Raw genomic sequence first — 27,687 nt, 5'->3', positions numbered from 1 at the left:
TCAATGGCTTATTTGCTATACAAGCTTTTTTTTTTTTCCCCTTTCTGGATTGTGACAGCGTACTGTAAAACATTTCATTTTCCGGCAAGGTTTCGGTGTAACCTGCTTGTTCACAATTTTTTCGTATGATATTTGCTACTGTCTTTGTTTTTTTTTTTTTTTGGTTTTTTTTGCACAGATTCTGCTGTATTGTCATTTGCAAAGCAACGTTTTGTTTTTTTTTACTGTATGTGGACAAAATCACCAGTTGTGACACATTTTGATGGTACTATGCAAACTTTCTTTGTACACTTAAAATTGATCCCAGTGTGTATTTACCACCCCCCCCCCAAAAAAAAAAAAAAAAAAATTAAAATTTGGAAATAAAAGCCTGTTGGAATCCGTTTATCCAAACAGTACAAAAGTAATCCTGACATCCGTTCGGCTTGCACCACCTTTTGTGGTCTCAACACACTTCATCCGCTGATTGGTGGCGACAGCTCAACTTTATTGTGCGCTTTAACAACAACAGCAACGCGCCGTACATAAGATCACAATTACGAGGCATCTTCTTTTGATCGCTGCGGCTTTTGAAACATTGTTGACGTTAAAATTCTTTTCAAGTATGCAAGTGTAATTTTCTTGGACGACCTGTAAACTACGACTGTACTTTTCAAACTCTTATGTACAAATTGAGCTGGAGTGGAAAGTCACGATGTTGGGTGATTGCTTGTTAGTTTGTACATAAAGTTGGGGAATATTCTGATTTAAAAAAAAAAAAAATCTCTGTCATTTCTCAAATTTAGCATATTTGAACTGCTCAAATTCATTTATCAAAAGCTCCAATTTGTTTGCACAGCTAAAGAGAGGAAGCACAAACTTTTTGATCACCACCAATCAATCATTATTCACTGTACCCAATTAAGTGTAATAATGCCGTTATGAATGAAAATGGTTTAATAGTGAATAAAGGAAACACAACAAGCCTGGCGATCATTTGCAGTTAACGTGTCACGCGTTTTCAAAGAAAATGTCGGTGAGTGGAGGCCCGCCTCGCAGTTCTGAGGTTTGGCGCTCGAACCGGCACATCTCAACCAGGGCTGCGCTGACCGAGCCGGATCCTGAGCTACGGGGACCCTGAAGAGGAGGTCGAGAAACAAAACGGAAATGCTGTGAAAGCTTTGCAAATGGGTAGCGTCCAAAATGTGATCAAAAAGAAGAACATTTGTGATTGCTTTAGCGAGGACCAATCAATTGCCAGCAAAATTGTTCTCCGTGCAAAGAAAATATAAAAAAACGATTTTTATTTATTATTTCGGTATTCCAAATATAATATAATATAATTAATTAGTTTCTATAATATAATAATAGTAACAAGCAACGTCAGCTAAAACGTGTATTTGCCTGAGCTGTCGTGTTTTTTTTTCCCCCCCATTCGAATGTGCAGTTGTGTACGGCTCGACATATTTACGCCGAGGTTTTCCCCCGATCCGCCACTAGGGGTCGGGACCGCGTCGCCGGTGGGCCGCTTGAATATTATTAAAAAAAAAAAAAAAAGGCTAGCAAGAATCTTCGTAGCAGCGGGCGGTTCACGGCTCACGGCTCACGGCAAGGATGTGGACGGTCCCTTCCTGTTCGACGGGCACCGCGGCTCCGCGGCGCAGGAAAGACGAGCGGGCCGAAGGCGAAGACGTCGGAACCCGGGCGGGGCTCGCCCCCCACGCGGACGCGCTTTTCTCAGCGTGCGGCGCTCGCTGCTAAAAGCTTTAGCGGGGCCTGCCTGCCTGCCTGCCTGCCTGCCTGCTTTCTTTTCTCCTCGCCGATCCCGTCGAAGTCTGCCAATGCGGTCTCATGGCGGAGACCAAAATCATTTATCACATAGACGAGGAGGAGACTCCCTATCTGGTCAAACTGGCCGTTTCCCCCGACAAAGTCACCTTAGCCGATTTCAAAAATGTCCTCAACAATCGACCCGTGCACAGCTACAAGTTCTTCTTCAAATCCATGGACCAGGATTTCGGGTGAGTGGCGTCGAATTGTCGCTCGTGCCCCGCGTTCGAGATCGCTTCGCGGCACCTGCCGCTGGTGGACAAGCCGCGCGAGCCGCGCGAGCTCTGACCAGATCCGTCCGGTGCCCGCTCGGTCACGACGCACGTTGCACACGCAGACACACAAACGCCACGCGCACCGCACGTTCGCGTTTGTTCTGCAGATGGGCAGCTCGGTGACGAGGAGGGATTATCATATCATATCATATCATGTGCCACCAGAAACGTTGGCATGCGCGTACAGCGATGTCTCGTTTCGATGTGAACATCTACAATCACGATTTCCCACTCACCCTCCCGTCAACACTAAAGCTTCAGTTTGGAGTGACACTCTCTATTATCCACAAATGTGAGAATGATTGGCAAGGCGCCCTCGTGGGTTTCCTCGTCTGCCTCACGGTTCCGAGGTTTGCGTTCGAATCTCAGCTGCGACTTTCCCGTGTGGGGGTTTGCGTGTTCACTTTGGATTTAGCGGGCGTGAGCGGGCTGTGATTCGGGTCCGAGCGTGTCCTCGGGGGGGATCGGCTGGTCGGCTTAAAATATGGATCTTCCAGCACTCCATCTTGAACTAAAGACAACCTCAATAAGAAATGCCTTCTTCAATGAAACCTACCGAAAATAGTTGAAGATGTGGTCAGCATGTCGTTGGTTGAAATTCGATTTTGACAGTTTTTCTTGTCGTCTGGGCGGAATTTGCAGGTGTGTGACGGTGACTGGACACCACTTTGCACTTCGATCCAGAAATAAGAACACTTAAACGTCTGCCTTTGTTCAGTAACAGGAGAACATGAATTTTGAACTCAATCTTGATATTCCAATGTCTCATTGATGCGAATGTTTCATTCTTTACGATTAATCTAAGGCCGCATTTGGATTCCCGATGCTTCTTCCACTCGAGCGTGTGCCGCTCGGCTTTCTCACCTCTCGCTGTCTAAGAATGACACTTAGGTACTGTACTTTTTAGCAAGATAGTATTCGACGCGGAGCGTTTATGAGGCGGTTTGTCGACCATTCCGGGTTTAACTAGCTTAAATGGCGGAATCCGAGCCCCCACCCCCGGAACCCGCCCCGCGTGGCGTCTTTTGTCCCAGTGAGAAAATCCGACACGTTATATTGGGCCGACATATTTATGTGGCACGCGCTGCGAACTCAAAAATGCGATCGGAGGAAGTAGGAAAGCAGGCAGTAGTCGTCGACGTCATAGGTTTTCCACCGCAGCCTGACCTTGGAAGGGAAACCGGCTCTTCCTGGGCTGGGCCGGGCCGGGCCGGGCCGGGCTCGGTGTGTCTCTTTCTGCTCTCCTTCCTGCCTCTCTTGCTCAGGTGATCGACGAGCAGATTATGGAAACAAACACAGCACGTTTGCTTTCTCCACTTGCAGGCGCATTTCGTGGACAGGTTGAGAATGAGGGCGCCTCCGGGAGGATTCCGGCCTTAGACTCAGGGCTGAACATCCAGCCTGTGTGAGCAGCGTACGGTTCTGGCACGCTAAAAAAAACGAAGCCCGTCTAAGGCGGCGGAACCGGCGGCTCTTTGCACAGAGGAGGGAAACATCGAGTCCCTTGCAGTCCTGGGTGCTGTTTGAAATGTAAATGAGCAGCCAGTGTAGTCGACCCCCTGCCGGCCTGGGAGAAACAGCCATTTTCTTATTGGATTGCAGAAATACACCTGCGCCATTTTTAGCAGCTCTTCGGGGAACGGCTGGCCAGACAAAGCGCCGGGCTCGTCCCGCATTTGCGTCGGCGGCCCTTATTTGCGCGGACTTGGCTCGCTTCTGTTTTCAGGGCGCCGTCGATATTCCCGAGGCAAGTTGCTCGTCGAGCGACCCGCTTTGCTTGTTCAGAGACTCGTCGGGAGGTGCCGGATTGCAGCGGGTGTCGCTGCCACTGGTGCGCTTTGGTGGGCTTAAGATCACACAGACAAGAAGGGCGGGGGGTGGGCGCACGATGCCAGGCCCCTGCAGTTTGCACCTCACTCTGTTGGGATCTCAAGAAAGGATTTTAGTCTTGTCAATACCGTCAAGGGGATTTTCTTTTTCTGAATGCACTCTCGAGCTTCTTAAGCGTCAACATTTGACCCGAAATTCCGGTCCGATTTGTCTTGCTGATTGAATCCGGGACGTCCCTTGGGCAAAACCAGAAAATGGGTTAGCTGACTTCTCGTGTATGCTAATGAGCGAGACTACGGTACCATTCCGTGGTTATGGGTGTTGTCTACGCACTGTCTATAATTCCTTTATCCCAAACAATATATGAAGGGTCCAGACGCAAAAGCAGATATATCCATTTTTGTTCTTTTCTGTAATATGTCGAGACAAAGCCTGACCATGAAGTATTGCCGTCTTTGGTGGCTCTGTGATGTCATCTTGTTTAAAAAAAAAAAAAAAAAAGGTTGCGCGTGTACAACGTTGTTAGGGCTTCACATTTCGCATTTTTGGTATTATTTACGTGCAAAAGTGGCTGGGGTGAAGGCATATGCAGCTTACTGTATTTTCAAATGAAATCTTCGGGTGGCTTTTTTTTTTTTTTTTTTTTTTTAAGCAAAGATCCCCTCCGATGACTGAAACTGTTCAATGTGCTTGAGCCATTTTTGCGTCCATCTGCGAATCGTGCAAGTACCGCAGTTCATCATTGAATCCCTCCACAAACCATTTACAGACTTCCCCCAAATTTCAGCACCTCAACAGTAAATATTCTCAGATTTTTCTCGTCATTCATGAAAATATTTGCGTTGTAGGAGGACAATAAATGGCTTTTACTTGGGAGAACAATGATGAGCATTTTAGCCCGTTTCTAAAATGTTATGAACCGAACCAGTGACTGAATCATAATCAATTGACGTTTGTGCATTTTCACTACGCTTTGGAATCACCGGATGGAAATTAGAATAACTTCCTTTTTTTACAAACCCAATTCATCAATGAATCCAGAAAATATGCTCCTGGATGATTGAAATAGGTGTTAGTTGCAGCCCTCACTAGTAAGCCTCGTAACGGCCCGAATTATCCCTTAAACGTAACGTAATCGTTCGACAATAACATTGCTTCGTAAATATTTTGTATGTTTTTGACGGCTTAGTCTGCAGTCCCTAAAAAAAAGTTTTGTGCATATCAGTGTCGAGAGGAAAACCGGGATGTCCAAATACGGTAAATGTCACATTGTTTCCCAAACCAACCCCCACCCTCGTTGTCCACGTCTTCGTTATTGAAGAAATTTCCAGTGCTGAAAACAGCTTGAGAAGAAAACTACGAAACAAAGCACTTCCTTGTGACATGGTGTCGCCTCAAGATTGAAAGATTGGATGTTTTAGACAACAGCAATGAAAATATTGAGGATAGATACGGTTGATTAAGCAACAAAATGGTTCATTGCACAAGAAAATGCGGCCACCACGAGCGTAAGTGTGGGTGCAGATAAAAGTCCGCTGGCTGACGGAGCCCAAAAGGGGGCACAAGTGATGTAGTTTCATCTTTTTTGGGACGTCGGAAGTAGCATAAAATTATAATAGCAGTGGCCCATTTTTCTGACTCCTTAAAGTTGAGATTTCGGTGATTGGAGGATTCTGCGCTACAGCGCCAGCATGCTGGATGGAGGAGGGGGGGAGGGGGGGGGGAGACGCGGCCTACCATGAACACAATTCATTTGTAAGTTACACCCAGCAAATGGAGCAAATTTCACTATTGAGCACACGAGCCACGGAAATGACTACAGGAGTTTGAAATGTTACATTTTAGCAAAAAAAAAAAAAAGTTTGATTTTTTTTTTTTTTTTTTTTTTTTGTCCTCTGTGGCTCGATCAACTCGCCAGTGTACTTTTCCGCTGTAAAAGTAACCACTGCAATGATTATTGATATTTGCTGGCTAGGCCCATGTGTAGTTATGGAAAAACTGGGGGGGGGGGGACTGTAAATAATATCATATCCAAAAGGGGCGCTGCAAAAAAGTTTGGAAAGCAATCCAGTCGTACATGAGTCCCATATAATCTGCACTGTGTAATTAGTGATTAAAAGCTGTTGCATTTGCTTGAGGTGGCCTGAAGAAAGCTGTTGAATTTGCCCTCGCGCATCACGTGTCACGAAGTTCCAATCAACAGAGTCTCAAATGTGTTTGTCTTTGACTTTAGATGTTGTCGCGTCTCCCGGCCCGAGTTCGCCTCGGACAGCACAAACAAACTCATCGAATTCGGCCCTGCAGCTACCCGAGTGTTCCCATCTGTGGAAGATTCTGTGAAATTTGTTGTTTCCAATTTAGGATGTCACATGTGAGCCTCCAGCTTCTGTCGACGGGATTCGCTGTTTGACTTGTTTCACAGCTCGTGCGGCTCCAAAACTCGGTTCCAGGTGTGGGATAAACGCTGAATGACGTGTGGTGTGTGTGTGTGTGTGTGTGAAAATGTTTGTTTCATTCAAGCGAAACATGTTCCCAATGGATTTATTTAGTGAAGCTGCAAGTAAAGGCACACTTGCAACATCATTCGTGTTAACCCATTCACAAACGCACACGTCCCGCGAAAGGTTCAAATCCATGAGGATGGCTGATATTTTGTTTGTCGTCACAAGTGGCCAAACAGCTGCCCGTGCGGCTCGCGAGAGACGATGAAAACATTTCCAACATAATCAGCCGTCGCTCCGCTTTTCCTTTCCCCGAGGTGGAAGAAAACACCGCCGATAACGAGCCGCGATAAAAATCCCCTCCTCGGTGACGGCGCATATTTGATCGTGTCAGAAAATGTTGAACGCCTGAGACGGGCCTCTGCTCGCCAGCATCAATTAGCGACTCTAAATCGCCTGTAGGTGCGATTGTAATTGGATGTTTGTTTCTTATGTGCTCTGCGATTGGCCGGCAACCAGCTCAGGGTCTTTTTCATTGCAACACGTCGATGGATGTGCGGTCACAACAGTCGCCGAGGTATTTTTTGGCAATGAGATGTTCGCGACACTTCCTCAACTTTAGCAGCAATTTGAAACGGATTCTGTGCTTGGGATTTGTGCCGCCCAAAGATGTGCCCGAGCAGAACAGTCTGAAAAACAAGCAGTGTGTGACGTTGAAGCAGAATAACACGTTGTGCGACTCTGTGATACCGTCAACGAAGTTGGGCAGACGACTGTACAGCACATTTTCAATTGCACTTTGCCCGCGACAGAAAGTCAAATCTGACGAGCTGTTCCGTTTAACGCTTGCGTCAAAACGGATCAATGGAAGGTTTTTTTTTTTTTTTTTTTTGGGGGGGGGGGGGGGGAGGACGGCAGTGGACTTGAAACGCGGGGGGCCCCCGCAGCTCAGTGGTGAGAGCATTGGTTCGGTAAAGCAGGGGTCGTGACTTCGAAGCTGACTGCGGCCTCCGTTCCCCGAGAGGGAGGTTGCGTCAGGAAGGGCCTCCGGTGTAAAAACTGTGCCAAACGAATATAGCGGCCTTCATTTGAGATGACACGCCGTGGCCAAGCCGGAAGAAAGTGAGTGCACTTGAAATACGAATGGTCCATTTTTCGAAGAAGAATCTTTGCTGCCTTCCTTTCTGTGGAGAAAGAGACAACTTTTTGTGCACAGTCCGCAAATCAAGGCTTGAAATCATTTTCTGTTGTCATTGATGAGCAGTTTTGCTGACCGTTCGAATTTTGTGCATTTTTTTTTTGTTTGTTTTGCGGGTTAATTGCAGCGACACAAAGCAACCATTTTATTAAACAAGAAAATCACAACTGCCGCGAGCCAATATTTGAGTATTTTAGTATTCTACTGAAAATTGGAGTAAACGATCACGTATTTGGGTAAACTATATTTTTGTTTTGGTCAAAGAGCAATTATGAATTGGGATACAGCCGATAGATTTCTTTTGTCATGTAACCAACAGTTTTTATTTCTTCAATTCACATTGTGCAGTAATTTAAAAAAACAACAACAACAACCTTTGTGCATCTTGTCATTTTGGGACATACAAGGTGCACGGCTGTGTATTTATAAATGACCAGTCGAAGAAGACTAGTGCACGTTTTGGAAGTTGAAATAAAAACAAAGAAACCTCAAAAGAAGACAAATATTTTTTCCTTCACGTCACTTCACCTCAAGCTTCCTCTCTTTTGGGTCCATTTGACTCTTCTTCCTGTCTGGCCACATTTGAGCATTTCCGCTGCGTAATAAACAAATTTGACTAATTAACTGAGGCGCTCCGCAGGGCTGTCGTAGACGTTGACGTTAATGAAGCCGATTTCATCTCTCCGGCTTCATCCGTGACGCAGCGTCTTGGGCGGACCGAAAGGGGCTCACCTTGCACGCCACTTTGAAATTCTTCCACACTTTTATGCACACTTCAGCGGAGTTGTATTGATGATTTTTTTTTAATAAAATCATCGGAGGCATTTTCTGTAAAGGTAAAAGCCAGAGCGCGGGAGTGTTGAAATATTGTTTCCGATCTTACTTTGTGGTATATTTGCGATTTGTTCTTTCTCCCGCTTCGTAGGGTTGTCAAAGAAGAGATTTCCGATGACAACGCCAAGCTGCCTTGCTTCAACGGCCGAGTGGTGTCCTGGGTAAGTGGCGCGGTCGCGCGGGTCCTGCAAATGTAAACGCCTCCGCGGCGCTTTTTTTTGCACATTTCTCGCTCTCGATCCCGTGGATCCGCGCCCCACGTACTGCCTGGGTGCGCTTGAACGTGCGTTCAGCAGTGGCTCCATTTGACTACGTAAGCAAAGATGTCTTCCTCGTTCGTCTCTGGTGCAAGCTAATTGTCGCTCCGTTCCGTCGGTTGCTTTACAGGATTGTGTAATTACCTGAGTGTCCCCAGGGGACAATAAAGGATGTCAAATTAAATCAAGCTGTCGCGTTAGCAAGGGATTTACATTTGAACCGTTGCACTCTCATTCCCGAATGAAGATGGAGGGAGGCCTGAATTATTGATGAGCTCAATTATAAAGCAGACCCGTTTCATTTACCGAGTGTTGTTGTTTTTTTTTCCATTTTGGTTCATTTGATCATATATTGTTTAATAAAAAAAAAAAAATGCTATCACAGTTTGTTTGAAATTAAGTGTATGTATTAAAGATTAGCTTGAGATTAGCGGTACACACGCCTGCCTTCGGCGCAGGCAGCGTGGGATCGATTCCCGCTCAGCGATTGTGTCGATATCTGCCCTGCGACTGGCTGGCGACCAGTTCGGGGTGTAGTCTACCTTCGCCCGGAGTTCGCTGGGATAGGCTCCAGCTCTCTGTCCGAATAAATGCAGAGGGGTCGCGTCAGGAAGGGCATCCGGTGTAAAAATTGCGGCAAACAAATATGAGCGTTCATCTGAGATCACACGCTGTGGCGACAAGCCCAAAGAAATACATCGGAATTTTATTCTGATAGATTAACCTTAAAATATTTTGAAAAGGGTCTGTCGCATTTGGTCAATTTTTGCCTTTAGGCAGAAATTCATGCAGCACTGTCAAACAGAGCATGCTTTAAAAGAGTGAAAGTTTTGTTTTTGTTTTTGTGCCGTCATACGTGCATCTTTTTTCCCGACTTGGGTCATTCTTCTTTTTTCTTGAAAATAAAGGTCAGTTTCTCTCCTCTTAATTATAGCATCAATATTCCATGGCAAACACAATCAGACGGAAAAGAAAGGTGAAACACAAATGTTAAGTGGAAAAATACGAGGGTAGGGTTTCCATCCATCTTTTAACAGTGTGGGTGACGGTGATGAAGATGATGATGATGATAATAACAGTGCGGCTTTTTTGTTCCATCTTGTTTGCATAGCACTTTCTAGGCGTGAGCAGCTAACTAACCCTCACCTCATCCCACCAAAAATTGTGAATCGATTAGTCGAGGCTCCCGTTGTTGCGTTCCCATCTCGGATGCTACAACAATGTCGTAACCCGACCGACCCCTCGCGTGTTGAAATAGCGATATCAACGCTGGGGGTGGGGGGTTGATCCCAAGCTAACCATTTTTATGGTGCCCTATGATACTATGTATATGTCACAATCTTTCTCCTTTTAACATCAGTTGGGATTGATTGAGTCGTTGTGAGGGCTCCGTATTGTTGGATGAAATTCACTCCGTGATTGTGCGCGTCTCCATTCCCCCCCCCCCCACCCCCCCATCTCCTTCCCTCGCTCCCTTTCGTAGTTGGTACTAGCAGAAAGCGCCCACTCTGATGGAGGATCGCAGTGCACGGAGAGCCATCCAGAGCTGCCCCCTCCCCTCGAAAGAACGGGCGGCATCGGGGACTCCCGGCCCCCTTCCTTCCAGTGAGTAGGCCGACCGCCAATTGCGCTCGCTCGCTCGCTCGCTCCTTGGTAACGTTTTGACTGTAAGAGTGCGCCCATTTGAGCTCGCCGCATGGATTCATCATCAGCGACTTCACTGAAGATGTCAACATGCCATATATGTGTGAAAACTGAACTATAGAACTATGCTTTGCTTTTTTTTCCCCCCCCTCCTTGCTCGCCGTGGAGTACAGAGGTGCTAAATCGCTTTTAATTGTGCAGATGATGCGTGTACTGCTGCTGCTGTTCGCCCAACGCCTTTGCAGTACTAACGTCTTCAGGTGCTCGTCGAGAAGTATAGAGCTCGTGCAGCTACGTCATAAAATCACGCCACTTTTGTTGAGCTCCCCATAAAAGCGTTGCTCAGTTGCTAAGTCGATCGGAGACAAAAGGTAAATATGTCTTGTAGCGCGACGCCCAGACTCTTGTCCGATACCGCCAGACATTTACAAGGTGAAAATAAACGAAGGTACGCGGACAAATGAGAGACACTCGGCATAGAGGACCCATATTTAATGCCGAAGTCGACGTTTTCGCCGAAAAGAAATTGGACTGTTACCCCGTTGCGCTTGTCTTGGCCAACTGGATCTACACACGGATCTGGTGAGGAAATCGTCGAGATTTAACACGGAAGAGTTTGAAAGCGTAGAAAAGTCTGGACGCTTCCAAATACCTCCTCACTGGATCTGTTCTCAATCAAGAATAAATCCCACAACAGTGATGGAGCCGCTCCAATTTTTTTCAATACAAGTACCAATATTGAAATAAATGACCCCTGGTTTTACACAAACTCGCATTCATTAACTATGATTGAGGAGAAAAAAAAAAAAAAAAAAAGACAGCGAGTCGGCTCCTCCGTACACGGAAGCGTGTTGCGGCCACATGTTACGTTTTGGTAAACTTCTCCGTGACGGACGTTTTTTTTTTTTTTTTTTTGTTCTCAAATGAGTCCGATGCGTATTTAAAAAAAAAAAAAGGAAATAAAGTGCCGGGATAGGCTTCTTGCCATTGTAAATACTCGTTTGGAAAAATCATTGAAGGATCGTGTATTTGTTTGGCCACCATCCATCGATATTTTCATCTTTTATTCAAGAGATTGACCTCTTTGAAAATCTGTCTCATCTGCTGTGACAACCGACAGCACAACGATGAATCTTCTGCTCCGGTTCAATGTCCCCCACACTGTCGAGCGGCTCTTTTGGGTGGTGAAAATGGTGAGGACGTGTGCACGGGCTTAATTGTGTTTGCCGCTACAGCTCAGCTTTTTAAGCGAAACGGAACAAACCACACTTTAATCTCTGCTCTGTCGCAGAAATGCGTAACGCTTTGGCAAGTTGGAAAGGAAAGCCGCCATCGTTGACGTGCAAACACAACCCTAACCCAACAAAAGGGGCACTCTCGCGCGGTCGGGAGTTGCTGTTGGCCACAGCTCACGGCCGGACGCTCGCACGCAGACGTGCTTGTGCCACCCGTCCTCCTGCGTGCAATATGCTCTGAAACGAATACATATTGTGTCCCGTATTCATTTTATGCTTGGCAACGTTTGCAATGGTTGAAATGTGTTAACTGTGTGCAGACTGCTATCACTTGTTTATTTATTTTTCTCACTTTACAGTCTCAACAATTCAGATTTTCGCCTCTTGCGGATGGTTCTGGGACATCCCAAGAATAATCCACTTTTAATCTCCTCCGAGTGCACGTGGTTGTATTATGATTGTCTTTTCGCTTCGGTCTTGTCACAGTCCGGGAATATTTTCTGGAGAATATGGCACCTCTTTGCTAAGGAGAAGGTTCCACTCTAAATATAGCGTGGAGGGCTGGCGGCATCGCGGGGCCCAAAGCAATACTGCCGATGCTCTATATTGAGATGTGTCACATCTGACTGGATCTCTTTATCCCGCGTTTGCGGTCTTGGCTCAGGTTTGCCCCCTGCTGCTGGCCTGACTGCTCGCACTCCTGGTTTTATTGTTCTACCGCCACCGTGTGGTGTCAAGTGACGGCGCCTCGACCTTCGCGTTAATATCCCCCCCACCCTCGGCTATTCCCATCTCGCCCTTTCTCTTTTCCTCTTTGAGGCAAACAGGCCAGCCCCCCCCCCCCAAGCCTCTGAGCGAATCCCCCGTCGTGAACCTCCTTCGCTGTTGCCATCCTTTGGCGCTCTCCTGAAATAGCCGGAATATTATTACCACTTCATTTCCCTTTCATGCCGTTGACGTGTTTCTGGGCTTGAATGGCTCTGTTTGATGAGCGCCCAGGGTCGGTGTTTGGGCCCGAGAATGGATGCAAGCGATGTGCTTCTGCTTGGTAATCCGGATTAACAGCGTCTCCGGTTCTCGGGAGGGAGGGGCGGACATTGGCAGTGAAGGGGCGAGTGGATTTTTAAGTGGGGGGGGGGGGGGGTTGTCGTTTGCTCACAGCTGCAGTTTAGCCTTGAAGAATCTGCTCCTGCATGGCCAGGCGGACGAAGCCGGTTAACGAATTGATCTGATTGAGGACGCGTCATTCATCTTTGCTCGTGAAGCTGCTCGTTTGTGTATGAGCATGTGCATTAATTATTACCGCCGTGCATTATGTGTGCCGGCGCGAGCAACAATGTTTACCAAAGTGTGTCTGCCGCAGAAAATGACATTGTCGAGTGGAGTTCTGAGCGGCCCGGTTCAATTTCGTCAAATCTCTGGAGCCGCGAGTGCCTCCAGCTCTCTTGACGGAATAACAATCTGCCCTGCGGCTCGTCCATAACCCGTGCAGACTCCTGCCGGACGCCGGGAACACGGGCCCCCGTTTCTTGCGCTCACGCTCTGCGTGCACCTGATTTACCGCTGCACGCCTTTTGTATTGACTTCACATCATGTTGCAGGCACCGTCTGGACTCATTAATACCAACATTGTCCAGAGTAACTGTCTCTGCCGCTATCCGGTCATTAATGAGTGCGGAAACCGCATCATCTCTTGTACAACAATCGCTGGGGGGGAGCAAATTTGAAACAGTCCTCATATGCAATGCAGATCCCCTCCAGCCATAAAAAGAAAAACACGGAAAGCGCAAGCACTTTTCTAAAGTGTAAGTTGGAGTCGTTAACCTCATCTGCCAACAATTTTCCCGATTTTTAGCGCCAACGCGGTGAGCAGTCGCGACTGCCTGGATACCGAGACGGGCACCGAGTCCCTCCTGAGCCACCGGCGCGAGCGTGAAAGGGAGCGCGCCCGAAGGAGAGCTCGAGAAACTGAGCGTAAGTATGACAAAGCGGCCCTTTGGCACGTGACTTGTTCATTCAAGTGGATGTCAGGTCAATTTTTCAATCCAAATTACTGTATCCAGACGAAAACATACGTACCATAAAATGCATAACCATTTCCGTGTTTTGACCGAAAAATATAAGTATTTCTGAATTCAAGTCTGCAAACTTTGACCTAGTTTCCCGTCCCTGAAAAAGGCCTCCTTTCCTGTGGCTTACCTCTGACGTCACAGCTGGGAGAGCTGCTGTTGTGGGACTATCTTATAGTCGTAGCATCGCCTGTTGACGCCGAAGTTTCGAGAATTCCTCAGTGATATTAAGCCAAAGGCAATCCGTAAAAATGGCGAAGATGTGTGTGTGTGGTTCAGTTTTGGAGCAATTTGAATTATTCTGGTCACAGTTTCCATTATTTTCCCAAAGACCCGAGCCTCAGGAGAAAGTGGGTCAGGTTTGTGCAAACGAAGCGAGCTAACTTTTCCGAACCCGGTCATACGCGCTGAACATTTCACCCCGGAGTCTTTTACTGGCGGACTCGTGTCCGAGATCATTTTCTGCTGAATACGTTGACTCTCGTGGCTACAAAATCTCTTTTGTATTTTGCATGGGTATGCAGCATTTACATGCACACCAGTGGATATCATTTAAAAAAAACATACAAATTTGTTCACATTCACAAACTTCTACAGCTCAAAGACCCAGATCAGTCCAGTCCACAGAACCATCCACCCCATTGACAAAATGGCCAAACAAAACAGTTTGCAGCCTTCAGTATAAAGTTTAGCGGTTCTGCTCATGACATCTTGGGAAAATTGCGACTGAAATGGGGATGGGCGGGACCTGGGTACTGTCTGGTTATGGCGTCGCTTTACCTCGTGAAATTATATTTATGGTGAAGCAAGTTATGAGTAGCTATTGCACTCAAATGAATGTGACAAAACAGATTTTGTTCAATAAAATTCTTATTTGTGAAAATACACCAACTGAGGCCAAATACCCAGCATTTGCATAATTTGATAACGAGACGAGGATACCAAAGCCGTGATTGTCTTATCGCTTTATGGCTAAAGAAACCATGACACGAGGCAAGTCGTCCCCCCCTGGACGGAGTGCTGACTCGGTCGGCACCTCCATCGGCAGATATTTCCAATGTGCGTGCTGTCTAACTGGCTCACGTTGATAATTGATAACCTTGAAAGCCTTCATGAAGCTCGTATTCTTCACCGTCTTCGTGGGACCCTTCTGAATCATGTCCATCGCTCAAATTATCGGGAAATTCAGCCTCGTTTTTACAATGGAGTCGAGTGGCCCCCGTGATGTTTACATCAAGTTCTGACGTCACGTCCCTTCTCGGGTATTTCCGGCGAATCCCGGCAATATGCGATCAATTTTTGCTGATAATCCAAAAGTAAAAAATGTTTCCTTCATAACGGATATCGGATTCAAATTCAGCGAACAAAACTGTATAACATGAGCAAAAGGTGCATTGGAGCAAGCGCTCGTCATTCCCGATGGTGCAAACCAAAGGTGGCCGCCTCTCATCAGAGCGAATCTGGGACTGGCGCAACGTTTCTTTCGGGCCTTTTGTTGACGCAGCTTTTATCATTTGAGTATTGTGACGGTGCTTGTGACTTGTTTATTTTTTGTTCCTTACGTAGTTAATTTGCAGCTGTTTTTGTCAAATGTTTTGTGTGTGTGTTACTGACTGTCCCTAATTTTTGAAAAACATTTTTGTTTATTTAATCATTGCAAGTTTTGCTGCCTGTTGAAACGGAATGAAGGCGCCGTAGCCTGATGCCGGAAGAGTTTTACTGTGTCACGGTGGAGTTTCTAAGCTTCTTTTGTGATTTCTTAATATTGGAATTGTTTGTTTGTTTGAGAATCAGAGTCAATCGGTTGAACAGAATGACATTTCTTGATTGGGGGGGGGGGGTGGGGGGACAGAGACAAAAGACAAATTTGAACCATAACCCCGACATTAAACATGGATGTCGCCTCGGGGTGCGGCGCGACACCCTGTAGGGGAAGGACGGGGCAAGACAGGACAGGAAAAGAATCTTGCAGGACAAAGGTTGTGAATCCTGTTGTACGACTGAATGAGTTCTAGAAGTCTCGACAACAAAAAGTATCGTTGAACGGATGCACAAGCAATTCCCGTATTCATTTGTCGCAGTATGTGAGTGGGCCCCCCCCCCCCCCCCCCCACCTTGTGAAAGGGTCCCAGGGGTCCCAAGTGGAATCTTGTAATTGCTCCGCCTCGCCACGAAGGCTGAGGGGCCCCTCCCCATCAATCGAGGGCGGGATCGTGCCTAAAGGTCCACCCGGGACCAAGCCAGTGGCCGGGACTCGGGGTGGTCAGCTGGCCCCGCCGAGGCACCCCGTTCATCCACGTGGCTGGGTGCCGCAAGGACCCAATGCCACCTCCCCAGCCTACGACAAGGGGGCACGAGTCCAGCGTCAGCGGCGGGAATTCCCCGGTCGCCCCAAATGTTTTCCGGCAGTTTTCCCTTCAACCTGTTCTGCCTTATGACCCTTATGTCCCTTCTGCCTGAACTGTGCAGTTGAAATTCTCGGCACGCTGAACAGGTCTTGGACCCCGAGGGTCGCAGTAGATCGTCGGAGGGATCCGATCCGATCGGTTCCGAGGCCAGTCAGCCGATCGTCCAAGTCTGATATTGTTGTCATTGAGAAACGGCCGCCCGGTTTTTGTTTTGCGTGCCTAAAGCTCAGAGGGCGTCTTCACTCGAGGCGACATCGCCGCCTCGTAAAGCTCCTCCGACCTGACCTCTCTGCGCTCCGATTGGTCAGAGGCAGATGATCGCGTGCGATGAGAGGCAGCGAGTAGCCGACATTCGCTCCTGACTGTCAGGTTTTGGGACGGTGGAGGCTGGCCAAAAGGAACTTTTCAGTCCCGTGCCCCTTTGCCGCTAACGTTTTTGAGAACTGTAAAGTCAAACAGCCGCAGATGTTCTAAGATGGGTCATTTATGCAGGGATTTTTTTTTTGGGGGCCCAACGGACGGTGCGGATAGACGGCCGAGTGTCCGAGGGGCCAGCCCGTCGGTGTGTGGGGGCAACTATGCGCAGGATGTTGACTGAGGCTGGCCAAAAGGAACTTTTCAGTCCCGTGCCCCTTTGCCGCTAACGTTTTTGAGAACTGTAAAGTCAAACAGCGGCAGGTGTTCTAAGATGGGTCATTTATGCAGGGATTTTTTTTTTGGGGGCCCAACGGACGGTGCGGATAGACGGCCGAGTGTCCGAGGGGCCAGCCCGTCGGTGTGTGGGGGCAACTATGCGCAGGATGTTGACTGAGGCTGGCCAAAAGGAACTTTTCAGTCCCGTGCCCCTTTGCCGCTAACGTTTTTGAGAACTGTAAAGTCAAACAGCGGCAGGTGTTCTAAGATGGGTCATTTATGCAGGGATTTTTTTTTTGGGGGCCCAACGGACGGTGCGGATAGACGGCCGAGTGTCCGAGGGGCGAGCCCGTCGGTGTGTGGGGGCAACTATGCGCAGGATGTTGACTGAGGCTCTCGTTTTTTGTGAGAGGCAGGCACCTTGTTGCGATGGCAACGAGCGCATTGCTGGAATGTTTTGCCGGAGCTCGGCAGATGCGTTCCGTGCCTCGCCCTCTTCGCCGTTACCCGGAGGCGCCCCCTCCCCGCTGGCGACGTTATGTGTGGCGTGTGCGATGTCATGACGCGATGGCGTCTCTTCTTCCCGTCGCCACTGGCTCCTGCTAAGTTTTGCAATCCTTTTTCAGTCCGACTGGATTTGGATTTTCACGTCCGGCACGATTGTCGGTTTACGCTCATCACCGGAACAATCTAATGAGATATTTTGAACACCTTGTGGAGCTGTAAGGTGGCGCAGAATATTAGGAGGAGCTTTGTGTGACACCAAATGTCAAGCGTAGTGATGAGCGCGCACGCGTGAATACTAATACGCGATGTTTATGGGCCTTATCAACGTTTTTCTTTGGCGGGCAGCAGGCAATATGCAGGTGTGGCTAATGTTGTTTCTCCACTCCAAACTTCTCGGTTCCTCCTCCTCGTCTTCAGTCCCGCGGATCAACGGCCACTCCAAATCGGAGCGTACGGCGAGGGACTCGGCCATGGGCTACGACAGCACCTCCGTGATGAGCAGCGAGCTGGAGTCCAGCTCCTTTGTCGACAGCGAAGAAGATGAAAACGCAAGCAGGTGAGCTCCGACCTCGCCCGGCCGCTGCGGCGTTTCAGCCTCAAGTCCCGAAACCGGACACCACTACAGCCCGTTTCAATAGGGAGGCTTTGATGGAACAATCGTATTTTATCTATTTTGTGAGTCCTGTCATTGAGTAAATCCTCGTGTTTTGGTGTTGATGTCGTTATGAGCGGCGGGGACATTACACTGTGATAAGATTCACATTCTGTCCTACATTTGGGTTAGCACGCGTATCATCACGCTAAAGATTGCCAAGGATATTTAATGTTGCCGTATGCGTATGTAGTGGCTCTAAATCTGCGTTGTGCATTTTTTTTTTTTGTTTTGTTTTGTTTTGGTATGACGAATGAGACGTTGGCTGGTCTCAACCTGGTGTAAACCTCTCTCTGTATTAAAAAGGAAACACGGGAGGAAGTGATCTCGTCTAGCCACCCAATAAGTGTGGCTTGAAAATAAAAGACGCAGCCTACTTCCTGTGTTTCTCAGCTCTTCCATCGACACTTCAACTGCGCATTCCCCCCGACCATGAACATTTTTAAACACCCAATTCCTTACATCAATGATGGCGTTGGAAAAAATGGGGAAAAAAAGCACGTGCTGCCTTTCAAAATAAGACTGGCCTTCCACACCCTGTCCCTATTATAGCGCACAACATCAAAGCATTACACGTACAGAGGGGTAGGGTGAGGAAAAAGTTAGCACGTCAGTCAATAATGAGAGGAAAACATCGTAAGTGGATGTTTAACAATGCAGAGGCCTTGAGTGGCCATTGCACCAGAGTGAATCTGAAACGTCGATTTCTTTGTCCAACTGTGTTCCTAAAGTAATCCACAACGTTACCGTTCTGGAAGGTGTTTGGCGTGTCTCGGTCGAAGCGACTTCCTTCGTGTCTTTCTCCAGGCTCAGCAGCTCGACAGAACACAGCACCTCCTCGCAGCTGATGCGCAGGCACAAGCTCCGCCGACGAAGGCACAAAGTGGCCAAAATAGACCGGGTGAGCGCCGATTGGTTGTCAGATAGGCTGTGGCGGCGAAGGGGAGGAGGCACAAGCGCAGGAACGGCCTCGCTGATGTTGACACGGGTGTGATTTGCAACGTGCGCCGCGCGTGGCATCCTTCCTGTTGTTTTGCAGTCTTCCTCCTTCAGCAGCATCACCGACTCCACCATGAGCCTCAACATCATCACCGTCACCCTTAACATGGGTAAGTCTTGGAGGGGATTTTTCAAAACACAGTTGGCTTTTTCGCGGGTACTCTCGGCCCCCAGTCCGAAGAATCATTCGCCGCCTTCTTAGTTACATGAGATCAAGCGTGACCGACCATGGCCAGTGAAATCGTTTTGTTAAAATGTGCTCCTGTCCCACGTTGAATGAATGTATGCAAATTCTCAGTGACACATCCTGGAGGAGTGTGAGAAGTTTGTGCGGAATCCGCCCCCGCCCCCGCCCCCTTTATTATTATTATGATGATTGTTTTCTACTGCTGCTGCATAAGCTACTCCACTCTCACCTTTGTGCTTTTTTCCTCCCCCACCCCAGAGAAGTACAACTTTCTGGGCATCAGTATTGTGGGGCAGAGCAACGACCGCGGCGACGGCGGCATCTACATCGGCTCCATCATGAAAGGCGGCGCCGTGGCTGCCGACGGCAGGATCGAACCGGGTGACATGCTCCTGCAGGTGCGCAAGTGATCGCGACGAGCGACGGCGGTTTGCTCTTGCCGCTGATAACAGAACGTCGTTTCATTTCTTTTGATAACCACAATGTGGCTCGTCAAATTTCTATTTTTGCATCCTGTTGTTGAGTCGGGTGGATGTTTTTTTTTTTTTTTTCCCTTCTTCTACTTGAAACTCCAAAACCTTTTTTATGTGGACGCTAGAGGGCTCTTTTGAGTCAAAAAGCAAAAAAAAAAAAAAAAAAAAAAAAGTGAGATTAAATATACATACGTGTGTAATCTTCATAAGATTATAGTTGGATAGTTTTCTTTTTCTTCATCTTTCACGTCACAATCGCTCCACTTCCCAGTTCCAATTTTTTTTTCCTCTCCCAGAAGGAAAATGTAATTATATTTACACAGGGAGCCAAAAAGTCATTCGCACACCTTTGAGGGCTCTCGCGGGAGCTTTAAGATCTCCCATAAAAATGAATACACGAACCTTTTTGACAGCACACTATAAACGTTGTACATTTTGCAATTTTGCCTTCCGAAAGATTTTTTTTTTTTTAATGGAGGTGCTAAAGGCCCGATAGTTTCAGATTGTTCCGAGGTGATCTGTATGATGTTTAGTAGATGAAATGATCAGAACCTTGAATGTATGTATAAATGTGAGTAATTTAAAGACGTTTGGTTATCGTAGCTGGGTTAGGTGTTCCTCATGAAGTGTGGACGTGGGACCACATTGTTGCGTTTGTTTGTTTGTTTGTTCAGGTGAACGACGTCAACTTTGAGAACATGAGCAATGACGACGCCGTGAGGATCCTGAGAGAGATCGTTTCCAAAACTGGGTAAAAACTTTTGCTAAGCGAAGGCTGCTTGACGCTTTTTGGTCACAAATCCTGGAAGCCAATTGCAAATTCTGCCCAGCAAATGTTCAGTTTATGGCTGAATTTGCCACGTTAGTGTGCTAACGATTGGCATTTTTTAAAAAAAGAAAAAAAAAAAAAAAAGATTATTATTCAAGAAAAGACTGAGCTGCTGTGTTCCTCTTTTCAGTCCCATCAGTCTGACGGTTGCCAAATGTTGGGATCCGTCTCCTCGGAGCTACTTCACCATCCCTCGTGGTATGAAAGCTATTTCCGTCACGTCCAAAATGATACGAAGTGGAGAACCAAAGTTGTGTGATTGTCGCATTGGAGCAGCCGAGCCGGTGAGACCCATCGACCCCGCCGCCTGGATTTCGCACACCACCGCCCTGACGGGCCCGTACCCCCACTACGGTAACAGACCCGGCGACCGCCTCCGTGGCTTGATGACGTAGCGATCGCGATCTGGTTTTGAACATTTCCAGAGTTTGACGATTTGCCTCTGTTGACGAGCAAAACGGACATGGCGACCGTGGTCAAGATCATGCAGTTGCCGGACTCCGGCCTGGAGATCCGGGACAGGATGTGGTTGAAGATCACCATCGCCAACGCTGTCATTGGTCAGTGAAAGAACCCGGTGCCAAACCTCCTTTCTGCCTTTCCCGCTCATGTTTGGATTTGCGGGCAGCGCGGTGCCCGCTCACTTCTTGTCGAGAGGTTCCGGATTTGAACCTGCTGTGTGGAGCTTGACGTGAAAAATCTTGGAATTTTTTTTTTTGCTGAATTTCTTGTCGTGCACAGTAAATTGGCCTGCTCGAAGGTCGCGCTCTCATTGGGCCGTCGCGGCGCCGAAAGTGGCCCGAGTCTAAGCGCGGCTGTGACTGTGCCCGCTGTGTCAGGCGCCGACGTGGTGGACTGGCTCTACTCCCGGGTGGAGGGCTTCAAGGACCGGCGGGACGCCAGGAAGTATGCGAGCAGTCTGCTGAAACACGGCTACCTGAGACACACGGTCAACAAGATCACCTTCTCCGAGCAGTGCTACTACACCTTCGGGGACCTCTGCCAAAGTAGCGCATCCTCGACGTCGACGTCGGCGCGCGTCGTTTGACTGATCCCACCTAATCGGCGCCTTCTTCTTTCTTCCAAAAGACATGGCCTCGCTCAATTTAAACGAGGGCGGCTCCAGCGGAGGCGGGTCCGAACGCGACGCCTTGGCGCCCCTCCCTCCCGCCGCCAACCCGTGGCCCATGGGAGGGCAGCCGTTCCCCTACCCCGCCTTCCCGCCCGGGTACTCCAACCCGTGCCACAGTTTCCACAGCGGGAGCGCCGGCAGCCAGCACAGTGAGGGTGAGTACGGGCGAGTAGGGGCGAGATGACTCGTTTCCGTGAGCAAACGCCAACGACAACCGCCGTGCGCTTTTGACGCGGTCGAAATGAATACGTTTAAAGGCAGGCTCGTTGGCGCTCCGTCGAATCTCCGGGAAGTGGCTCAATGGAGCGTCATCGTGTACGGGGAGCCCCCGTATTGGGCTGGCTATATTCATTGGTTAATCTGTGTTACAGATGAGTTGAGGTCATCGGACGGGTAACTTCCACTAACGACCCGTGCTAAATTTAGCTCCTCGCCAGATGGGTAGCTTCAGGAACTTCTCATACGGCGCATTTCATACAAGAGGCAACTCAATGCGTTTCCAAAAAAATACAAAGAATGCTTAAATTACTCGTGGAAATATTATACAAAGTATGATTAAAATGCGATGGATTTGGCCCTAGGCTTGAATTCCGCTGGCAACTTGTACCATGGCGGCAGCTCAAAGTTGCTTCGTCATGATCACGTCGGACGTTCTGCAAATCTACTCCTACTCCTACTCCTACTCGTGGGTTTATACTGCAGTTACTTTTTCCCCCTTTTGCAGCATCGTGTGGCAGTTAAGAACAAAAAAGAAAAACGCAAACTGGACGGTTACTGGTACTGTATGCCTTGACGTGTCTGTTCCTTGACCTCTGCAGTGCTGAGTGTGCACAAGCAAATCTGATTGCAGATGTAATTAATCAATACATTCATCATCGTCATTGCTGGCATCATTCGACACGGAGCTACTATGGAAAACGGAAGCGCTCTCTCGCTCTCTGATCATGTGGTTGACATTGGTATTGATATCAAAAGTGCGTCCTGCCACTTTTACGCTCAATTAAATTGGCTTGCTGCATCCAAAGTATAGTGGTGCCTCGAGATACGAGTTTAATATGGTTCCGGGCCACGCTCTCGAGTCAATACTCCCGGATTTCAAATCTTTCCCCATTGAAACAAATAGGTTAGTGGCACTAATGACGACCCCCTCCCCCCCCCCCCCCCCCACATTCACACACACACAGATTTGTGTCACGCTTTTGATAAGGAAAATACCACTCTATAAATAAATAGCTCATAAAAAGATATAGTAATGACATAATGAAAAATAGAACGTCACGAACTAAATTGCCACTGCTCATTCCGTTGTAGTGGTTTGGCCACCAGGGGGCAGCATAACAGTCAGCGCGGCAATAATGACATCTCATAACTACTTTAAACGCCTCAATAAACTGCAGTGATAGCTGGATGAAGAATAATTGTGAATCTTCTATTGTAAATGCGTTTGTGTTCCGAGGTTTCTTTCCGTGCCCGTCGATGCTGTTCGTTAGCCCCTCTTGTTGTGCATCATGTGTTATCGTGAAGCTACCTACCTACCGTAAATGCGAGTTTGTGTTTTTTCAAATCTTCCATTTTTGCCAACTTCAACGGGGAGGTCCAATGAACAGCTTTTGAAGAGTTGTTCCAATATGTGCCGAACGGCTACTTCCTGTGAAGTGAGTTTATTTCGGTTCACCGCTGCTCATATCTCAAATTTTGGTCGCAAGTCAAAGGAGAAATTTTTTCCGAATGACTGAAAAAAACCCATCAGTGGGGTCGCTCTTATCTCAAGGCACCGTATGGAAATGGGCCCAGCTTGAGGTGTGAAACGAGGACAAACTTTTTCAAAATATTTTCCATTATTAGGGTTCTAGTGGTGCATTCTCCACTCGGGTCGCAAATGTCCGCTGCGAGCAGCTCTGACCGCAAGAGGCAACATTTAGCCATCGGCGCTGAGCTGTGCCCCTCGTTTTCATTTCCAACATCTTGAAGCCATCTTTCAGCGCCGTCTTTTTCCACCCGAATTGATTTTGAACTCATGAGCCGTTCCCGGGCGGCTTTGACGTTTGATGTGTGAGGTCATGCCGGAAGGTGTGCGTGTGCGTGTGCGTGTGTGTAATTGTGTTGTTCCCTCTGTTTTTGCTGGGCAACGTTAGACTGAAGGAGGAGGTAGTCCCGGGACACTGGGGGAACCGGTAAGCCTGCGACACCCCCTCCCATCTCCTTTCCTCCCTCTTGTGTGAACGTCCCTGTAAAGTGAAAATAAAGCTTTTGGAAATGGAACCAGGAAAAGTATCGTGGCGTTTGTACAAATCAAGAAAAATGCCGTCTTTGCTCTGAAAAGTGGTGAGCGGCTGCTGAAAGCGTTGGATCCACGGCCCCCGATTGTCAATTGAAAGCAAAATGGACGCGACTTCAGCTGGCGCTTTTCTTACACTGGCACGTAAATGGCTAGAAGTTAGGGTTAGGGTTAGCTAGCTTAGCTGACCCTCGTCGTTGCCCCTTTCCCACTTAGTCGCAAAAAGAGGAACTCCCTGTAAAGCGGGCTCGGAGCCCCTGCTCGCCTGCTGGCTTTCACGTACGAGTACCCAAAAGGCCCCGCTTGCGCTCTCGGCCAACAATGAGGCGCTCTAAAGCGTTTTAGCTCGTGGGCGTAGCTGCCTCGACAAATGCGCATCGCGAAGAGGCTCAGGTTTTTGGAGCGTGAGTTGGGGGCGACTCATCGCAGCCGCCCAAACGCGTCCGAATAGTCAGGAAAACTGGAAAGGCGAAAAACAGTCCAACACAGTTGCTAAACAGTTTTCAGCTGTTGTCTTCAAACGTATTTAGAAACTCATGTGCTGTACGTAGGCGTCGGCACGCCCGCGCCCCTATTGAGGATGAGCGCAACACAAAATTGATGGATGTACTCCATGATTTCACTTTACAGAGTCTTGAAGGTTTTCCCTGCGTACATTTCACGTGTCGTCCTTTTTGTCTTGTGCGTCGACCCGCCGCCCTTCTGACACTCTGCCTTTACCCCCCCCCCCCCCCCCGCCCCCCGCATCTTTGGGCATGTGTTCGTACTGTGCCGTGAGGTACGCGGCGATGATGCAGGACCACCAGTGTGAGGCCGGCCCGATCATTCTCGCCGATGCGCCGTTTGTAGCCGCGTCTGTCGGGGTCGTTGCGAACGAGGAAGTGCGCGATGCTCTGCGCCCACTGAGTGTGGGTGTGCGTGTGCTTGTGTGGTACGGGATGTGTCATCTACTTAAAGTATTTTTCGCAACAAAATCGATCCCGTGGTGTTTGAACATTGTCGTCAAACGCGCCTTCAACCGCCCTGAGATCAGCTTGCCTGTGGAATCCGTTTCTGAAAAAGTCCAAAAAGCTTCTCACTTTGTGTGTCGTACGAAAGCCGCGGCGGGTTTTTGTTTCCTGAAAGGGTTTCGACCGCTGTCGCAATCGTCATCGCGCCGTAGGAGGAACACACCTCCCACTTTGACTGCGAAATTGACGCAGAGGAAGTGAAGTCAAATTTCAGAGTCGGGCGTGAGTGTGCGCAAATTAAAAGAGGAATAAATCGATTCTTTTGAAGAATTGGGAACATGAAATGTTTGCGCTTGCAGGATTCGAAGGTTGATTTGATGGTTACTTTTCCGATGCAAGTACTTCCCGTCTCACCACTCAGGACGATGATAAGGGAAAATCCATACGGACTCCTTTATGGCGTCCACGCATGACCAAATGCGCTTCCTCGGCCGCCCGAGCGGCGATTTCCGCCACGGTGCCGTCTTACATTGGTGTGACGTCATCGATACAATTTCATTTCATCACTCTTTTAAGTCCGTATGGTAAGTCGGCCATCTTTGCCAGCAGAACAATGAGGTTTTTTTTTTTTTTTTTTCCTCCTTGTTGTTGGCACAACAGGGCTTAAAAACTTTGTGCTCAACTCCACAGGAAGATTTGTGAGTCCATTTTGCCGAGGTCGTCCTTTTTTCCGTGTACCCCGACTCGACCTGGGCCTTCTTCTGACGAGACGCGCGTGTCTTGGCAACAGGAAGCCGCAGCAGCGGATCGGGCAAGGGGAGGCGTTCGTCGCCGCAGGAGAAGTTTCCCAAGTCGACATGCAGCGAGTCGGAGGCGGGCGTGCGGGGGGGCCGGCGCAGCCAGATGAGCCATCGCAGCCACGCCCGATCCAGTCACAGCCAGTCGCACCGCGCCTCCTTCGCCTGCGGCCACGCGCCCTTTGGCCAGCAGCAGCAGCAGCAGCAGCAGGGGGCGGGCTCGTGCGCCCGCAGCGAACGAAGCCAGGCGTCGTCCTACGGCCCGCCCGGCTTGCCGCCGCCGTACTGCCTGGCGCGCCTGGCCCCGAAGGCTCCGGTCAGGGGCGGCGGCGCGCCGCCGGGGGCCCCTCCCGGGCGAGAGCTGGCCGCCTTTCCCCCCGAGCTCACCGCCAGCCGCCAATCCCTGCAGCACGCGATGGGCAACCCCTGCGAGTTCTTTGTCGACATCATGTGACGCGGAGACTGGCCGGAGCCTCCGCAAAGGATGACGGGAAATTGTGCGTGCGGGCGGGCGGGCGGGGGAGGCTCGCGACTTGTACAGTTTGTCATGTGTTGATTTGAATCTCGAAAGCGGCCAAACGGAACCTTCGTCGGTCCCGCCTCGGGTGCCAGACCTGAAGATCTTCAAGCTTAGCTGGGCCTGGAATTCAATCCCCAGACCGTCAACCTTTCGCGCTTCTTTTTTTTTTTTTTTTTTTTTTCCGCGGTCTGGACTGACGAACACTTTTGACTTGTTGTCTGCCCCCCCCCCCCCCTCCCTCCTCCCAGCTCTTACCTGCTCCCTGCGATCTTCATCTCGGCTTTACCGAGGGAGGACGACGCGTGACTTTGTTTCAAGCGTTTGACGCCAACGTTGGAAAGGACTCGTCTGTACGTACACTGGAGGTTTTTTGTGTCGTTATTTATGTGCTCGCGTTGCATCGACGGCGTCGTACGCCGCGGCTGACTGACAATCACACGTCAGCCGTCTGCCAATCAATTTCCAGCTTTGTCGAACGTATCAATTTTGCCGTTGAGGCCCCTGAAAGTTGACGTGGCGTTCAAATCCGATCGCAAACGGTGGACGAGGCTGACGTTTCTGTTGGTTCGATATTGTCTGCGGTGAGAGAAATTGGCCAACAAGGGCGTCACGCACGGATGAAATGCAAACAAACGAAAAAATCTTTTCCGTGACAGCACTTTTTTTTTTTTTTTTATTGTCTCGCAAGAAGTCCATCGATTTTTATCGATTTTCCAAGAAGTTTTATTTATTATTATTTAATTTTAGCAGCACTTCTCGCGGCTCGTCGACTGATTTCGTCCGACGTCTTCTCTTTGCCTCGCAATCGGCACCCGCGACTCGGACCGGCTCGGCCCGCGTACAGTGGAAATCTGTGGCCAATTGACGTTTGAGCTGTTATAAATGCATTGAAAAAAATATCCAACCATGCATCGATCTTAATTCCTGCTCATCCTCACAAGGGTCGCAGGCGCGCCGGTCGCAGTCGCGTTTGCACCTACGGGCGATTTAACTTGCCGCCAATGTTTATGGGACGTAGGAGGAAACAGCGTGCAAATGACCAGGGGTCATCAGAACCGTGAGGCAGATGTGCTCACCGGTCATCCACCGTAATGGGACAAATCGTTATGATTTTATTATTATGTTTACATTTTTTTGTTCAATACATTGATTTCAATTGACTGCCCACCCAAAAGCAACGCCGGTGCTGTGAATGTAAATTTGAATGCCCCCCCCCCCCCCAAAAAAAAAGGTTCCAGGGGTAGATGAATGCGGGGTACCGAGCTGTGAGAATTGTTGGGGGGCGGGGGGCTCCATTGGCCATCAAAATGCATTTCGAACATGTCACACGGCCAACATGAAAGCAGCTTGTGCTTGATTAGTGGACGACATGTTGACATTTGGCAGAGCAGAGCCCCCCCCCCCCCCCCCCAAAAAAAAATGAAAATGTTCTGAGCACTTTTCCAAGTTGTCTCTTGCTCCCAACGGTAACAAACACTGGTTTGCAAATCAGAACATTCTCTTGAACTGTACATAGAAATGTCTGATATATATGATTAAAAGTCTCTATGTTGGCGCTTGTGGCTGATTGTGACCCCCCCCCCGATGAACCGCCGGCCCCCGCAGAGAAAAGTTGCACAGTCACGAGGGTTCAAGCGTTTCGTTGAAATGTGAGCGCTTATCTGATGGCAACGTTAATCCCCCGAGTCGTGATGTGCGACTTCAAACGTGACAGGCCCACGCCGGCGTGT

General features: G+C 48.8%; 1 protein-coding gene and 1 long non-coding RNA gene across 3 annotated transcripts; one reads left to right on the top strand and one right to left on the bottom strand.

Annotated features, from left to right (window-relative positions):
* Positions 1–131: 131 nt before the first annotated feature.
* LOC133515299 (uncharacterized) lies at positions 132–2,043 on the bottom strand. Its single transcript, XR_009799002.1, has 2 exons — positions 1,917–2,043; positions 132–1,116 (listed from the first exon to the last, which is right to left on the bottom strand). It is a non-coding gene; the product is annotated as an uncharacterized LOC133515299 (long non-coding RNA).
* Positions 1,411–26,196, top strand: LOC133515253 (segment polarity protein dishevelled homolog DVL-1-like). 2 transcript variants are annotated; one of them, XM_061847618.1, is made up of 15 exons: positions 1,411–2,000; positions 8,479–8,548; positions 10,128–10,249; positions 13,379–13,497; positions 17,558–17,696; positions 18,600–18,693; positions 18,832–18,901; positions 19,237–19,376; positions 20,126–20,202; positions 20,411–20,478; positions 20,554–20,634; positions 20,706–20,840; positions 21,120–21,287; positions 21,370–21,567; positions 25,431–26,196. In XM_061847618.1, the coding sequence occupies exons 1-15, from the start codon at positions 1,831–1,833 to the stop codon at positions 25,889–25,891; spliced, it is 2,112 nt and encodes a 703-aa protein (XP_061703602.1). In that variant the 5' UTR covers positions 1,411–1,830; the 3' UTR covers positions 25,892–26,196. The 2 variants fall into 2 exon arrangements, with proteins under 2 accessions (XP_061703602.1, XP_061703610.1); XM_061847626.1 differs by having other exon boundaries at positions 1,417–2,000; positions 20,557–20,634.
* The last annotated feature ends 1,491 nt before the right edge of the window (positions 26,197–27,687 follow it).

This window comes from Syngnathoides biaculeatus, chromosome 2 (assembly GCF_019802595.1).
Source record: "Syngnathoides biaculeatus isolate LvHL_M chromosome 2, ASM1980259v1, whole genome shotgun sequence".
NCBI classification, from domain to species: Eukaryota; Metazoa; Chordata; class Actinopteri; order Syngnathiformes; family Syngnathidae; genus Syngnathoides; species Syngnathoides biaculeatus.
This window is presented reverse-complemented; position numbering and strand designations above follow the sequence as displayed.